General features: G+C 55.0%; 1 protein-coding gene across 1 annotated transcript in view; it reads right to left on the bottom strand.

Moving 5' to 3' along the window:
* Window positions 1–16,592, bottom strand: part of DHX37 (DEAH-box helicase 37) — a 30,738-nt gene that overhangs the window by 11,999 nt on the left and 2,147 nt on the right. Inside the window, exons 2-10 of the mRNA XM_036823512.1 lie at window positions 14,611–14,780; window positions 10,988–11,100; window positions 9,047–9,392; window positions 6,598–6,746; window positions 5,350–5,442; window positions 3,505–3,601; window positions 2,493–2,606; window positions 476–577; window positions 140–254 (exon numbers count right to left, since the gene is read on the bottom strand). Coding sequence (XP_036679407.1) covers window positions 140–254; window positions 476–577; window positions 2,493–2,606; window positions 3,505–3,601; window positions 5,350–5,442; window positions 6,598–6,746; window positions 9,047–9,392; window positions 10,988–11,100; window positions 14,611–14,780 — 1,299 coding nt within the window. The remainder of the gene's footprint in view (window positions 1–139; window positions 255–475; window positions 578–2,492; window positions 2,607–3,504; window positions 3,602–5,349; window positions 5,443–6,597; window positions 6,747–9,046; window positions 9,393–10,987; window positions 11,101–14,610; window positions 14,781–16,592) is intronic.

Raw genomic sequence — 16,592 nt, 5'->3', positions numbered from 1 at the left:
GGCAGGGCAGGTGCTGTGAGCGCTCTGGGACCAGTGAGGACACTGAGGCACAGCGAGGCCAAGTGACCACCTGACCCCCGCTGCCTGCACCCCCGGGTCTGGAAGGGGAGGACCGGCCTCCTCCTGGCCAGGGCCTCACCTGCGGGCAGCATGCGGTGGATCTTGCAGACCTTCCGGAAGCACTCCCCACTGTAGTCTTCCAGCGGCGTCCGCTTGTTAAAATGCACGGTCACCGGGAACTGCCGGGACTCAACCTACGAGGACGCCCAGGGAAGCACGGGGTTGGGGGTCGGGGGTCAGGGGTGACCTGAGCCCAGGCCCGGGCCATCCCCTTCCCTGAACTCTGTGACCACGAAGGTCTCCGTTTGGTGCTACGATCCCATCCATCTCCCCCACAGCAGGCGTCCTGCGCTGTCGCAGTTGACAGAGGGGCCCGGCCTCCCCCGGCGCCCTGAGACCCCGGCCTGGGCGGTACCTTGATGACCGGGGGTGGCTGGGCGAAGAGCCGCTGGTTCTGGGTGAAGTCCTCCACCCGCAGCGTGGCCGACATGATGAGCAGCTTCAGCGGCAAGTGCCTCTGGGGGACGACAGACCCGGGGACCCACAGCCGCCCGGGGCCAGGAACACTGACGGGGGGTGCCTTGGGGGAGACCTGCCCTGCCCTCCCGGCCTCCCTCCAGCCCCACCCCGCCCCAATCCTCAGTGGCTTGTTAAAGGAGCCCTTAAGATCCCCCCGAGGGGACTTCCCTGGTGGCACAGTGGTTAAGAATCCGCCTGCCAATGCTGGGGACATGGGTTCGAGCCCTGGTCCTGGAAGATCCCACATGCCGCGGAGCAACTAAGCCTGTGCGCCACAACTACTGAGCCTGCACTCTAGAGCCCACGAGCTACAACTACTGAGCCCGCGCGCCACAGCTACTGAAGCCCACGCACCTAGAGCCCATGCTCTGCAACAAGAGAAGCCACCGCAATGAGAAGCCTGCGCGCCGCAATGAAGAGTAGCCCTGCTCACCGCAGCTAGAGAAAGCCCGCGCACAGCAACGAAGACCCAACACAGACAAAAATAAACAAAATGGGACCTGGCAGCTCTGCTCCTGGGCACAGACCCAAGCGAAAGGAAACAAGTCCACACGGAGACCCAGACACGGACGTTCACGAGAGCCAAAACGCGGAAAGAACCCAACTGTCCTCCAACAGATGAATGGATATATGCAACGTGGTCCCTCCACACATGATGATTCAGCCATAAAAAGGAATGAAGCACTGACACAGGCTACAATGTAGATGAACTTTCAAAATGTGCTACGTGAAAGAAGCCAATCACAAAAGGCCACATGTTGTGTCATTTCATTTACATGAAATATCCAGAATAGATAAATCCATAGAGACAGAAAGTACACTGATGGATGCCTTGAGATGGGGGGAGTGTAGGAGGATGCGGGTGACAGCTAAAGGGTACAGGATTTCTTTTCAGGGTGATAAAAATATTTTAAAGTTGATCGTCGTGATGATATAACAACACTGAATATGCTAAAAAACACTGAATTGTACACTGTAAGTGCATCCATTACGTAAAATAAAGTCACAAACCCCCCCCCCCAGATATCAGGCCAACACCTGCCCCAGGGCCTTTGCACCGGCTGTTCTCAATACTCAGAATCTCCTCCCACCGGCACCCCTCCTCACTCCCTCACTTCCTCCAGCCCCCCACTCAAAGGTCACCCTCTCAGTGAGTCTTCTCTCACTACCAACCCTCCACCTTCTGCCTGGTACTGCCCCCTCTCCCCGGCTGTGTCCGTCACCAGCTCACAGGCTTTCTGAGTTTGCTTATCGTCAGTTGCCCTCATGAAAATGGAAACCCCAGAAAGGCAGGAACCTCTGTCCTGTTCACTGCGATGTGCTCGGCGCCTGGCACACAGCACACACAGACCTGATGTCTATCTGACAAAGGTTCTGCACTTCTAAGAACTGGGCGTGGCAGAGTGTCAACCTGTCGCGGGACTGGCGGGGGCCAGAACAGGACTGCTCCACAGAGCTCCCACCCAGGGCAGCACCCCTCTGACCTCCGCCTCTGCCTGATCTGGGGTGGCGGAGATGCAGGCAGAGGCGGACCCCAGGCCGGGCGCAGGGCAAGCATCTCAGAGCACGCGGAGCACAAGGGCTTGGCTGGGTGGCCCCACCAGCGCTGCGGGTTCCAAAGACCTGGCTGGCGCCTTAAAGCTGGCTGCAGTGGGGCCTGGCCCACCACGGTCTCCTTGCTTGAGCCTCTTGCTCTGGACAGAGGGAAGGGTCACAGTGGATGAGGCTGGACCCAGGGCGGGGACCCAGAGGGGGTCACAGCGGATGAGGCTGGACCCAGGGGGGTCTGTTTACACCAAGACCCGCAGCCCAGCACCGGGCCTGGGGGGTCCTGTCCCAGGAGACCCTCTCACGGCAGCAGCCCGGGTGTGGACGTGGCCGGGGCCTCGGGGCTCCCCGGCGCCCTCACCTACCTTCGCCCGCAGACACGCTATGCGGGATAGGAGGCCGACGAGGATGTCGGTGTACACGCTCCTCTCGTGCGCTTCGTCAATGATCACCACCTTGTACTTCGGCAGCAGGAAGTCCTGCGGGGAGGTCCGGGGATGAGGCCAGCCAGCCGGGCCTGAGCTCCCCAGGGTCACCGTGCACCCAAAGTGCCTGCTCAAGGAGCCCCTGTGGTAGCCGGCACAGGTCCAGGAGCTCTCGGCCTGCAGGGCGTCCTGGCCTATGACCCCGGGCGAGTTGCTTCACCTCCCAGGCCTCTTTCTTCATCTGTCAAATGGGACAACGGGACCCATCTCATGGGGTCACGGTGAAGTTTTGATGACAATTACTGTCTGTAAAGTACAGAGCACGGGGCCCGGGCCCTGGCAGAGAAATCGCTAGAGAAAAGGCAGCTACGATCTATTAGAGCTGAGCTACCAAATGCAGATGCCCGTGGGGCGGGGAGGGCAGGCAGGAAACAGGAACGAGGGGATGCTGGGTGGGGACCAGGGGCAAGAGCTCAGCACATGCCATACAGAAAGGGGCCATCGGACGCCACAACACACTCACAACCACCGTCCCAGGTGGCCTCAAGGCAGAGGCAGGTGTCACCTCTGCCCTCCCCCGTGACCCCTGCCCGGGGGACGTCACACAGCCCAAGAGAAGCGGTGTGCATTTGGCTAACACTCAGTCTGTGAACCAAACCACAGTGAAAATGCAAGTTCACGTTTAATGAGCACTTACGAGGTGGTGTGCTAAGGTGCTTTCGTGCATCACACGATTTTTGTTTCAAAGCAATTAGGAGGAAGGTACCAGCTTGCAGATTGAGAAACCAAGGATCACAGAGGTTAAGTAAGTTAACTTGCACAAGGTCACACAGCGGCACGGTGGTAAACGCAGTGCTTTGCCAACATTCACTGCTCACATCCCAGGTGACAGCCGAGCCCCCCGCCCCCATGCTTACCAGCCTTGCTTTGTGACACCAGAAGAGCAACCAACCTTCTGGATTTCCTTGAGCAAGACACCGTCGGTCATGAACTTGATTCTGGTCTCTTCGGTCACGTTTCCCTCGTATCGGATCTGATAGGAGACGACCCTGTGGGCACAGGCTACGGCTCGGTCCCCCAGAGCTGCAGCTGCCTGGGGCTGCAGCCGTGCGGCCACTCCAAGGTGGGCAGAGGAGCAGGCCTGGCCCCGCTGGGCAGGCGGCCGAGGGTAGGGCCCACCGGCTCCCCCAGCAAGGCCCGGACACCGGCCCACCCTGCCTCCCTCTCCAGGAGCTGTCACGGGCAAGTGAAGAGCATGTCAATCAAACACACACACGGACCCTGCTGGAGCCCGATTTGAACAACCAACTGTAAAAGCTGTTTAGGAGACAACCCGGGAGATGGGAACACGGACCGGAGCACACTCAGGAGTTATGATACACTCTTTAGTGATAGTGACGGTATTGCAGTTATGTTTTCAGAGTCCTTATCTTAAAAAAAAAAACAAAAAAAAATACAGGGACTTCCCTGGTGGTCCAGTGGTTAGGACTCTGCGCTTCCACTGCAGGGGGCACGGGCTTGATCCCTGGTCAGGGAGCTAAGATTCCCCAAGCCTCGGGGCGCGGCCAAAAAAACAAACAACCCAAAAAACCCCCAGACTCATGATCTTTCAGACCCGCAGTCGAATATTGAGGCTGAGATGATGCAAGATCTGAGACTTGCTCCAAACTGGGTCTCGGGTACATGGGGGCTCATCATACTAGTCTTTCCACTTTTGTATACGCTTGAAGATTTCACGCTAAAAAGTTGAAGAGAATGAAAGAAAGGGGCAGCTTTGTATGTACTGTAGTTTTCAAGATACGCATTGAAATGGCACAAGAAAGATACAGAAGGGCGTGAACAGTATGAACCATTCACGCCAGACAGCGAGAAGTAGAGACGCACAGAACTGCCTGCCTGTGCACAGAACTGTCTAGAAGGATCCACAGGAAATGTGCAGTGGTGGCTGCCACGGGGGAGGGGAGCCGGGGGCGCCTCGCCCACCTAAGATGCGAACAGAACAAGGCTCCCCAGTTTGCGTGCTGGGCCCAGCGGGGACAGGGTTCTGTCCCCAGAGCCAGGACGGGCCTGACCCATAGCAGGTCCTGCTCGGTAAACATCTGATGACAGCGTGGACGGCGGGCACTCTGCCTCGATACGATTCTGTGCGTTCTTTTTTCTTTCTCCTCGGCCGCGTGGCGCAGCTTGTGGGATCTTTGTTCCCTGAGCAGGGATCAAACCCGGGCCCTCGGCAGTGGAAGCGCGGAGCCCTAACCACTGGACCGCCGGGGTATCCCCTACAGTTCCGTGCTTTCCGAGCCTCAGACCCCACTGGACACGCCACCCCTTCCAGCCTGAACTGGACGGTCTGGGCTGAGACCCAGGCGTCTGCGCTATAAACACGGCGCCGAGCCATCCTCAGGCCAGGGCTATGCTGTGTTCAAACCGCTTTCCGAAGCAAGTCCTGCAGACTTACTGCCGGAGAGGATTTTCCTTTTGGAAACTTGAGTTGTAAATTAACCCGGCCACGCTGCCCGCCTCCTGCCTGCCTTTGGCCACCTGCTGCTCTGCTCTGCCCTCAAGGCCCTGTAAGGGCCACTCTGTCCCCTCGCTAAGGGCCTGGCTGGCTCGTCCCTGCTCCACGGCGCCCCTGGCAGGAGGGCCCTACCGTCGGCATGTAGGGACCGCCCTGTGCTTAGATGCAGACGTGGCGCCCCCTCCCGGCGCCCCCCGGGGGAACGAGGGCCTGCGCTGTGGCTCAGGTCTGGCGGGGCTGGAGGGCCACCCCCAACCCTCCCACGGGAGGCAGAGCCCTCACCGCGGCGACAGATTCATCTCCTTGGCCACTCGCTGGGACATGGCCACGGCGGCCACTCGGCGGGGCTCCGTGACGCCAATGATGCAGTTGTCACTGGGGGAGGAGAACACAAGGCATCAGCAGGGCTCCGCCCCACCCGTCTGCCCCGAAGTCACACGCGGCTCCAGACGCGGCCCTCACTGGGGGTGACGGGCCACGGGCGCCCGGCCAGGCACCGCAGCATCACTGAACAGCAGCGAAAGGGAACGGCCCACAGGGCATTCTACAGGAGACGCTCCGATCGTCACGGGGCGAAGGGGTCCGGGCAGCCGCAAACAAGAACGAGGCCTAGGTGGACCTGAGCCCGCAGCCGGGGGGCCTGTCCAACCCAGCCGAGCACGCGCGCCTCCACAGAACCGACCCAGGGCACGGGTGGTGGATTCTGGGCAGGAAAGAGCTGACCCAGCAGGCCCGAGGCTGCTCTCCCTACAAAGCTCTGCCTCCAAGGCAGCCCCTGGCTGGTGTCTGGGATCCTGGATTTCAGGAGGGCTCCCGCCTCTCCCTGACGGACAAGAGGGGCTCACTGCGCCTGAACTGTCTGTACAAACAAGGTGGCTCATGCTGACACCTGCTTTCCTTTGGGGAGTCTAGAACTGGGTAGGTACCAGGCAGAGGGCGCCTGTGTGACCGGCCCCCAGTACGAACCCTGGGCGCTGAGCCTCTACTGGGCGTCCCTGTTTGATGACACCTCACACGGGCAATGAAGCGTGTCCTGTGTGACCCCCGCCCTGGGAGAGGGCTCTGGGGGCCTGGGCCTGGTTCCCTCAGACTTCACCCCGTGAGCCTTTCCCTTTGCTGGCTGTGCTTTGTGTCCTTCACTGTAACGTATCACAGCCATGAGTACAACTACATGCTGGGTCCTGGGAGTGTTCCCAGCAAATTGCTGAACCCGGGGGTGGTGTTGGGGACCCTGACACACACGGGTCGGAAGGGCCATCCCTCCCACCAGGGACCAACCTAAACGTTTTACACAAATTCAGTCATTTCATCTACATAACAACCCCGTGAAGTAGGTGCAGTGATGAACCCCATGTCACAGCTGAGGAAACTGAGGCCCAGAGAGGTTAAGGAGCTTGCCCCAAGTCACACAGCATGTCAACGGCAGAGCCGGAATTAGATCCCCAGGAGCCCGTGCTCCTAACAACTTCCGGGGACCACGTCTCACTGTCACCTGAGGGACCTGCGGGGGACCCCGTGGCCAGCCCCCACCTGCTGTAGCCTGCTTCGTAGAGAAACTGGGGCACCTGGGTGGTCTTCCCGCTGCCGGTCTCGCCGCACACGATGACAACGGGGTGCTCGGCCACTGCCTCCATGATCACTTGTTCTTCAGAGAGAATCGGGAGCTTCAGCCGCTCTTCCTGGCGAGAGAGGGGAAGTCAGCGCTCACGGAATGGGGGTGGCGGGTTGTCGTCCCCTGCAGAAGGGCGGAGGGGATGGGGGGCTTTGCTCAAAGCAAGACTACGTAGGGTGACGTGGTTGCTATAAAGGCAGCAGCCGGCATCCAGCCAAAGGGAACAGGTGCGCCCGCTGGAGGACGGAAGCCCTGACGGCTGGGGAGGGGCAGAGACATGGGCTGGGTCCTCGGGGACAGCGTGGTCCAGGGAAGCCCCTCTGGGCACAAGGAACTCTTGCCTGCTGCTGGTGGGAGCCTACACTTACGGCGCAATCACTTCGGCAAACAACCGGGTGCTAATTTTACCAAAATCGAGAATGTGAGATACAGCGATTCCTCTCCTAGGTGCTCACACGTGGGTGCGCGTGCACACACACATACACACGCTCACACAAGTATTACAGTGAGGGAGAAGTTTCGTGAACTCCTGCTTGCCCTTATTATTTGTGAAGCATGCTAGCACGCTAATTTTTTTTTTCTTTTATTTATTTATTTATTTTTGGCTGTGTTGGGTCTTCGTTTCTGTGCGAGGGCTTTCTCCAGTTGTGGCAAGCGGGGGCCACTCTTCATCGCGGTGCGCGGGCCTCTCACTATTGTGGCCTCTCGTTGCGGAGCACAGGCTCCAGATGCACAGGCTCAGTAGCACGCTAATTTTAAAAATTCTGTTCTCTATCTCTATTCCATTCCATTGTTTTTTTTTTTTTTAAAAAGGTGCTGGCCATCTCATGACCCCACAATGGCTGTGACTTCCAGTTTGTAAACGCTGCTCCCCCCCAAATTTTTGTACCTGTGCCTTTGAGAAAAAGGCAAGAATGTTTAAATCAGCAGTGAAGATGGTAGCAAAAAGCTAAAACAACCCAAATGCCCAACCAGAGAAGGGTACTTAAACTGTGCTCTATTCACGCAACGTAATGCTCTGTAGCAGTGAAAAAAAACAAAACCCAAACGGACCTCGGTGACACACATCTACACGGATAAATAGATCTCAGGAACACAATATCGACTAACAAATAAGCAGAGTGCTGAAAAATATATATGATGTGAGGCCGCTTATAAAAACAGGCAAACCTAGGCTTAAAAACATGCACATGGAAAAACCACAGAGAAAGGCAGGGGATGAACCCCAGGGGGCACCAGGGACACTGGATGGTGGAGCCCGGGTTCCTGAATGACCGTGTGGAGCAGAATCTCACGCCCCGACTCGCAGCGGACGGCACTGGGCTCTGACATCACCTACGAGGAAACCTTCGTGGCATGAAGCCAGTGGCACTTCAGGGTCTGTCAGAGTGGTCAGCTCACCCTAACTGCTTATACATGAGCACACAAACGTACCTGTGACTGAAATCACCTCATTTCCACAATCCAATCTGTGGTTTTAAACAGCTGCTCTAAGACCCAGGAACCCTCTGCCTCAGGCCTTTGCTCATGCACTTCTCAGCGTGGGACGGCCCCCTTGTTCTCATCTGGTCCCTGAGCTCTCGACCCGGATGCCTTCCCTGATGAGGCCAGGCCCTCCTGTGCTCCCCCCTCATGGTACCCGATGTTCCCCTCCATGGCTCCTGTCCCACGTGTGGTCGACCTCGGTCTCCCCTGCTGGACCGAGAGCTCCGAGACGCAGATCGCTCCGCCTCCTGTGCTGGCCCACAGCACGTGCTCCGTGGAAACGTGTGGACGGAACCACCACCCGCGATGCGCCAGACCCTGCAGCACCACCAGCCTCACGGCTCCCCAGGTGTGTTCCATGGGCCTTGGGCTTCACCTCCCTGAATCTTGTTGTCATGACAACCCAGTGAGACCCTCATTTTACCAGACAAGGATACGAAGTGTAGAGAGGCGGAGGCCCTGTGAGTAGACGGGTACCCCCATGCTACAGACGAAAACGAGGCCCAGAATGAGCTGGAAGGTGGGGGAACCAGCACTCCGTTCCAGGTCAACTGACTCCAGAGCCCAAGCTCTTGTCCCAGTGAGCGGATGCCTGGACCAGGACCTGCAGTCAGAGGCTGAAGGTGACGGCGACCAGACGATGATAAAGGCAGCGGACACCCATCTCAGCAGCCCCGACCACGTGCCGGGCACCCGCTCGTCAGCCCTACACCAACCCTACAAGGTGGGTACAGCTATCCCCCTTTTCCAGGCAAGGAAACCGAGGCACAGAAGGCCATGCAACCCGCTCAGATCCTGGGAGGCCCTCTCTCTGCACCCTCAGCCCCCTCACAGCACTGACCTGAGCACCTAAGCTCTTAATCAAACACCAGAGAGGCCAACCTGCATTTCAGGGGAGCGGTTCACGGGGATGAAGACGGTGGGCTTTGCTGGGGGCCTGGCCAGGGCAGAGGCTGCCGCAGGAGGAGCTGATGGAGGGGCAGGAGTCTCGGCCAGACCGCTGGGCACTGGCCTCTGGCCCCTGGCCCCGGGCGGAGCTGGTGGCAGATGCGCTGGGGCCAACCCTGCACCGGCCTCCGCCGGCTCGTCCACTGGGGCCTCCTCGGGTCCAGACTCCGCTGAGGACTCAGACTCCTCCTCTTCTGCCTCCTGGTAGTGGCGCTTCCGGTGGGCCCCGCTGAGGCTGCTGATCTTCTCCAGACCCTGGGCTGCCACGTCGTTGGGCTTCCTGCCGGGAGAGCCAGAAGTCAGACCCTAGGACGGGCCAGTCAACCTGAGGCAGCTCTGGGTTGCTGCAGGCTCCTCAGAGGCCAGGACGCAAAGGCCACGCCCCTTCCTGCCGCAGGGCCTTTGCACCCGCTGTCCATGCTCCCTGAAGACAACTGCTCCCTTACTTGATTCCAAGGACGCCTCTCAGGAAGACCTTCCCTTACCGTGTAGCCTCAGTCACCTCCCCCGCCCGCCTCCACCCTCTTCTACCTGCTCTTTTCTGCTTAGCGCTCAGCAGCACTAAATACATATGTGTTCACGGGGTCACTGCCCATCTCCCCACCATTGAAATGTGAGCTTCTCAAGGGAAGAAATGTAATTTTTGTGCACTGCTCTATTCCTAGGGCCCACAGGAGAGCCTGAGATGCAGTTTGCGCTTGATAAGCAGTCGTTAAATGCACAAGGCTTAACAGGCCAGGACTGGAAATGAGCAGAGAGGGCCAAGTGTGAGAGCAGTGCGCAGGGGCCTGGGCTGGGGGGAGCACACGGGCCCCATCTAACGCCGGCTGCTCTGTGGGAAGGCCAGCTGGTGCGGCCACATCATCCAACTGGTCAAGGCCAGGGGGGACCCTGGATTTTAATGTGAAATCTCCTAATTCTTAAATGTTGACTGTTGAATAGTGTCTCCCCAAAATTCATGGCCACCCAGATGCTCAGAATGTGACCTTATTTGGAACCAGGGTCTTCAGGATGTCATTAAGATGAGGTCATACTAGATTAGGATGGGCCCTAAATCCAATGACTGGTGTCCTTATAAGAAAACAGAGACCCAGGGGACTTCCTTGGTGGTCCAGTGGTTAAGACCCCGTGCTCCCAATGCAGGGGGCACGGGTTCAATCTCTGGTCGGGGAACTAGGATCCCGCATGCTGCGTGGCCAGAAAAGAAAAAGAAAAAAGAAAACAGAGACCCAGACACAGACAGAAGGCCATGAAGACACACAGAGGATGCCACGTGACGATGAGGCAGAGACTGAAGTGACGTGTTTACCAGCCGCGGAGCGCCCAGGATGGCTGGCACCACCAGAAGCTGGGGGAGAGGCTGGAACAGATTCTCTGGCCTCCAGCAGGAACCAACCCCACCAACACCTTGACTTTGGACTTCTGGCGGTCAGAACCACAAGAACAAATTCCTCTTGTTTCAAGGTCCCCAGTTTGTGGTGACCTGTTACCGCAGCCCTAGGAGACTCATACGTGTGCAAAAGATCCAAATGCCTAATGACGCTACGTGAACCAAACAAAACCTGCTCATCGGCTAAATCAAATCCTTGACCTCCTTGATGACAACTTCTAGCCTACTCGTCCCTGCAAGAGCTGGAAGGACCTATAACGCAGGACTCGGCGTTGCAGGAGGACACAGCATCCTGGAGTAAGAACTTTGCCGTCCTGTGCAGTGTAGGATATTTCGCATTATCTGAGGCCTCCACCCATTTGAGGCATTTTAGCACACGGGTCACTGCAAATGTATTTTCCCATAGCCCCAGAAGACGCCATGACCCGACCCCCCGGGAGCCCTGGCGGGAAGGGCGGGCTTCAGGGAGGAGGCAGCCGACTCACTCTTTGGCGCGGTACATGCGGCCCCCAGTGCCCAGTCTGGATGTGGTGTAAAACAGCCTCATTTCAGCCTCCGAAACCCGGACTTCGCTCAATTTCTGGAGCATCTCCGCTCGCTGGGGAAGGAAATGCGTGTGTTACACATCTGGCATCACGATCCTCTCTGCAGAAGGGCAGCTGAGACTCTAGATGAAATTCCAGCATCACTAACACCTACAGTCTTTTTTTTTTTAAACATCTTTATTGAAGTATAATTGTTTCACAATGGTGTGTTAGTTTCTGCTTTATAACAAAGTGAATCAGCTACACATATACACACGTTCCCATATCTCCTCCCTCCCGCATCTCCCTCCCTCCCACCCCCCCAGGCGGTCACAAAGCAGCGAGCTGATCTCCCTGTGCTATGCGGCTGCTTCCCGCTAGCTATCTATTTTACGTTTGGTCTTGTATATATGTCCATGACACTCTCTCACCCTGTCACATCTCACCCCTCCCCCTCCCCATATCCTCAAGTCCATTCTTTAGTAGGTCTGTGTCTTTATTCCCATCTTGCCACTAGGTTCTTCATGACCTTTTTTTTTTTTTTCCTTAGATTCCATATATATGTGTTAGCATACTGTATTTGTTTTTCTCTTTCTGACTTACTTCACTCTGTATGACAGACTCTAACTCCATCCACCTCATTACAAATACCTCCATTTCATTTCTTTTTATGGCTGAGTAATATTCCATTGTATATATGTGCCACATCTTCTTTATCCATTCATCCGATGATGGACACTTAGGTTGCTTCCATGTCCTGGCTATTGTAAATAGAGCTGCAATGAACATTTTGGTACATGACTCTTTTTGAATTACGGTTTTCTCAGGGTATATGCCCAGTAGTGGGATTGCTGGGTCGTATGGTAGTTCTACTTTTAGTTTTTTAAGGAACCTCCATACTGTTCTCCATAGTGGCTGTATCAATTTACATTCCCACCAACAGTGCAAGAGGGATCCCTTTTCTCCACACCCTCTCCAGCATTTATTGTTTGTAGATTTTTTGATGATGGCCATTCTGACCGGTGTGAGATGATACGTCATTGTAGTTTTGATTTGCATTTCTCTAATGATTAATGATGTTGAGCATTCTTTCATGTGTCTGTTGGCCATCTGTAACACCTACAGTCTTTTTTAATCCGAAGGTCGAACTGCAATTACCGTCCTTCACGGAGTTCTTAACGCCGACAGACGCGTGAGCTTAGGGTGGCTTTTCGCCCCCCTTACGGAGTCTGGGGTTGGATAAACAAGGCTCTCTTTGCACCACGGTGTGTCGTAAGGGAAGACCAGCGACTATGCAGATGCCCATCAATGGGAGATGGAATAAATAAAGTAGGGCCCATTTGTATAATGCAAGACTTCCCGGCAGTTAGTACAGGGAGGAACAGCTGTGTGTGTGGGACAGGAAGTGGTCCCCACTCTGCCTTGAATAAAGCAGTGAGCGGGGGCGGGTCCAGTTGGTTCCTTTCCCCTGGGTGAGCAATTCATGAGTGTTTGTCTTGTTATTCTTGAAATTACTCAGATATTTTATATCTGCTTTTATACGTGTATATGTGTATATATATATATACACACACACACATATTTCATAATCGATAAAAAACAACGTACAGAACAGCAAGAAAAGATGCTCACAGGATTTAAATAGGACACACTCACAGGACGGTGAGGCTCCCCTGCATGAAGGGCTCCAGGGACCACGCGTCAGAGCTGCTAACGGGAGGCCTGTGTGTCCCCTGGTGGACACAGCACGCCGTGTGGTCACCTTGCCAGAAAGACTAGCGAGAGAGAATCTCCTGAAGCCTCTAGATCAGGGTTTCCCGGTCTTCACGCTGCTGGCATTTGGGGTCAGATAATTTTTTGATGTTATGAGCACCGCAGGCTGCTTAATACCATCCCAGACCTCTACCCCCCAGATGCCAGCAGCGTCCCCCATATCGTCACAGCCCCAAATATGTCCAGACTTGGCCAGATGTTCCCGGGGATGGGGGGGGGGGCAAAACTGTCCCAGTGGAGAGTCACTGCCCCAGACCCAAATACCAATTTATAGGGAATTCGGAGGGTGGAAGAACATGTTTATATCAGAGATGAAAAGTTTTTCATCCAGACCGTGGGAAAGTCTCTGAGACAGACAAACCAATCTCTCCAACAAATATAAGGGGGAAAGACAAGAGATGCGGGTGGAGAGCATCTATGAAACAATTAGAAATTGGACTATTTACTGGATATCTAATGGTATTTTGAAAACATTTAGACATGCTAATGGCACTGTGGTAATCTGAAATGGTCCTTATTTTAGAGATGCAAACTGAAATATTCAGGGATATGTATATGGGTTGAATGGTGGCCCTCTGAAAAGATATATCCATGTCCCAGAATGGGATCTTATTCAGAAAAAGGGCCTTTTTAAGTTAAGGGTAATTAGCTTAAGGATCTCACGATGAAATCCTGAATTATCCAGGTGAGTCCTAAATTCAAAGACAAGTGTCCTTGGGACTTCCCTGGTGGTCCAGTGGTTAAGACCCTGCGCTTCCACTGCAGGCGGCACAGGTTCCATCCCTGGTCAGGAACTAAGATCCTGCATGCCACATGGTGCAGCCAAAACATTTTTTAAAAAAAAGAAAAAGAAAAAGACAAGTGTCCTTATCAGAGATACACAGAGGAGGGACACACAGGGGAGCAGGCCACATAAAGACAGAGGCAGAGACTGGAGCAACGTGGCCATGAGCCGAGGAAACCTGGAGCCACAGGAGCTGGAAGAGGCCAGGTAGGACCGTCCCCTGGAAACTTCAGAAGGGGCACGGCCCTGCTGACACCTCGATTTCAGACTTCTGGCTTCCAGATCAGTGAGAGAACACATCTCCATTGTTGTACGCCACCCAGTTTGTGGTCACTTGTCAAGGCAGCCACAGAAACTAGTACAGATGGACGCTGCCTGGGCTCTGACCCAGGGGGTGGGAAAGTGACCGGCCGTGGAGATGACCAAGGTTGACCATGAGCCTGACAACTGTTGGAGCTGGTGACAGGTACACTGGAGCCCATGACACTATTGTCTCTACCTTTATATATGTTTGAATTTCTCATTACAAAATTTTCTCCTTAAAAACATATTAAGCAAAAAAGGTTAAAATTCTCCAGAATGAAGTTAAAAAATAAACAACAAAATGAATGAGGGGGGGAAAATAAAAAGTGAGCACGTTGATCGACCAACTCCTGGTTCAACAAACATGTGGCCTCCACAAAGCTGGACCCATACCAGACTAACAGGCACCCAAGTAGCACGTCCCCCAAGGACTGGAAAGGCTCTAGATCTGTGTGTCCCATACGGGGCACTAGTCACACGCGGCTCTTTGCATTTAAGTTAATTAAAACCAAACCACATTAAAAATCCAATTCCTCGGCCACACTGGCCACATCTCAAGTGCTCAACAGCCACGTGTGGCTGGTGACCACTGTACTGGACACTGCAGACACAGAACTTGCCCCTCCTTCCGGAAAGTTCTATCCGACAGTCCAGCCACAGGGATCACGTCGGGGGTCACAGACACCCCGACCCATCCCTCGCCGCGCAAACAGAGCGTGCATACCTGGCGCTTCTTCTCCTTCTGGTCTAAGATTCTCTGCAGCATCTTCCGCTCTTTCTTGGTCAGGGGCTTCTTCTCCTTCTTGGACAGCGGAGGGGCTTTGGTCTTCTTCTTCTTCTTGCCGGGCAGGACGAGCGCGTTGCTTGCATCGACTCCTTTCAACGTGCCCTTATCTGAAAAGACACGCTCGCCTGACCCACAGCCCTGGAGGACGGAGAGCGCGGACGCCCGCGAGTCCCAAGATGCTGCGTTAACGCCGTTTCCTCCGGGCTGACCCTCCTGCCCACAGTGACAGCCACCCGAGCACCCGCATAGGAACGGGGGCGCAGGCCCGTCACACCTTCTTCCCACCGGTCCACCCAGCACCCGCCCCGGGTCAGCCGTCCTCGTGTTGCGGGGACGGGGATGGGGGCGCAGCAAGGAGGGAACAGGCTGCAACAGTGCCTCCCTTCCAGTGGCGCCCTGCGCTCAGCGGGACCGTGGGATCAACACCATCTTTACAGTGACTCTGAAAGACGCGCTCTCACGCGTGTACACTGGACTGAGCACCAAGCTTGCGTCACGTCTATTTTTAAATGGTGGAGTTTGGGACTTCCCTGGCGGTCCAGTGGTTACGACTCCGCGTTTCCACCGCCAGGGGCACGGGTTCAATCCCTGGTCGGGGAACTAAGATCCCGAAAGCCGCGTGGTGTGGCCGAAAAAAAAAAAAAAAAGTCGGAGTTTGAAAGTATACGTTTCAGACCAAAATCCAGCTCCCTTATCACTCTTCAACTCAAACCTACGGCAGCACCATGGGGAGGAGGGGGCTTGGGGAGCACCTATTTCTGCCTCACACCCAACGCTGGAGTCCCCGTAGGGGCAGTGTCTGACTTTTATTAACTGCTCAGGCTTTGTACATCTTTATGACATTACCAAGTGTAGGAGAGGTTGTGTGCTCCTCAGTAAGAAGAACGAGACTACTTTAAGCAACGCAAGCCGTCCATTCTGCAGGTCTCAAACAGAATTAAAAGCAGGGGGAGAAAAAGAAAAGAGTGTACAGCAGCATTTTCCAAAGGCTCCAAATCGTGTGACATGGTGACAGCTAAAGGAGTGTGTGCTTGTACGCGCTTGTGTCTCAAAATCTCTCGGTTTTAATTTCTGGTACAGTAAATATCGACAGACACGACCCACACTAACAAAAGCACTCTGGGGTCCTCAATTTTTAGGAATGTGAAAGGGTTCTTGGTGCAAAAAATTTGAGAACCACTGTGCTATGGAAAAAAAGGGGGCGGGGGAGATGTGCTAAAAATAAAAATAAGAAAAAGGGTGATGATATTGGATCGGGGAAAGCTCTTTGAAGAAGGTAACCTGCTTTATAGTCTTGTAAGATCCCTCTGGCCCCTGAGAAAGGCGGGGATAGACAGAGATGCCTTGTTCTGGGGTGAGAAACAACTTTCCCCAAATCTTTGAGTCTAAGAGACCTCGGGTCCCTCTGCTCTCACCCAACTGTCAGTCCAGGGGTCTTCTGCCCGCTTAGAGGTGCCATCTCACTTCCTGAGCTGTCACTGCTGTTACAATGGATGACGCCCATCACAGGACAACGGCACATCTCTACAGCTTGTCTTTACTTTTCAAAGCATTCTCGTTTCAGTCACAAACATATTCTCCCAAAATACCACCTCCATGACTCTGAGATCAGGTAGGATGACTGTTACTGCTGGACCCATTTGACAGCTGAGAACACTGAGGCACAGAGATGTCAGGCGATTTGCTTCAACTCCCAGCCTATCCCTGCAACTTCCGAGGAGGGAATTCGGACTCCAGATTCCCACTCTGACAATCTTTCCTATAACCTCACTGCCTTCCGGGTCCAAGAGGAGAGTGTGGAAGAAGAGGCCGATTAGTGGGTCAAGGGAAGCAGGCTTCCCCAGCAGCCCCGGCTCTCTCTCCCTCCCTCCACCTCCTGCATCTAGACTCACTCTTCCCTAACACCTATATCTGCTTGG

Source organism: Balaenoptera musculus, chromosome 14 (assembly GCF_009873245.2).
Source record: "Balaenoptera musculus isolate JJ_BM4_2016_0621 chromosome 14, mBalMus1.pri.v3, whole genome shotgun sequence".
In the NCBI taxonomy this organism is placed as follows: Eukaryota; Metazoa; Chordata; class Mammalia; order Artiodactyla; family Balaenopteridae; genus Balaenoptera; species Balaenoptera musculus.
This window is presented reverse-complemented; position numbering and strand designations above follow the sequence as displayed.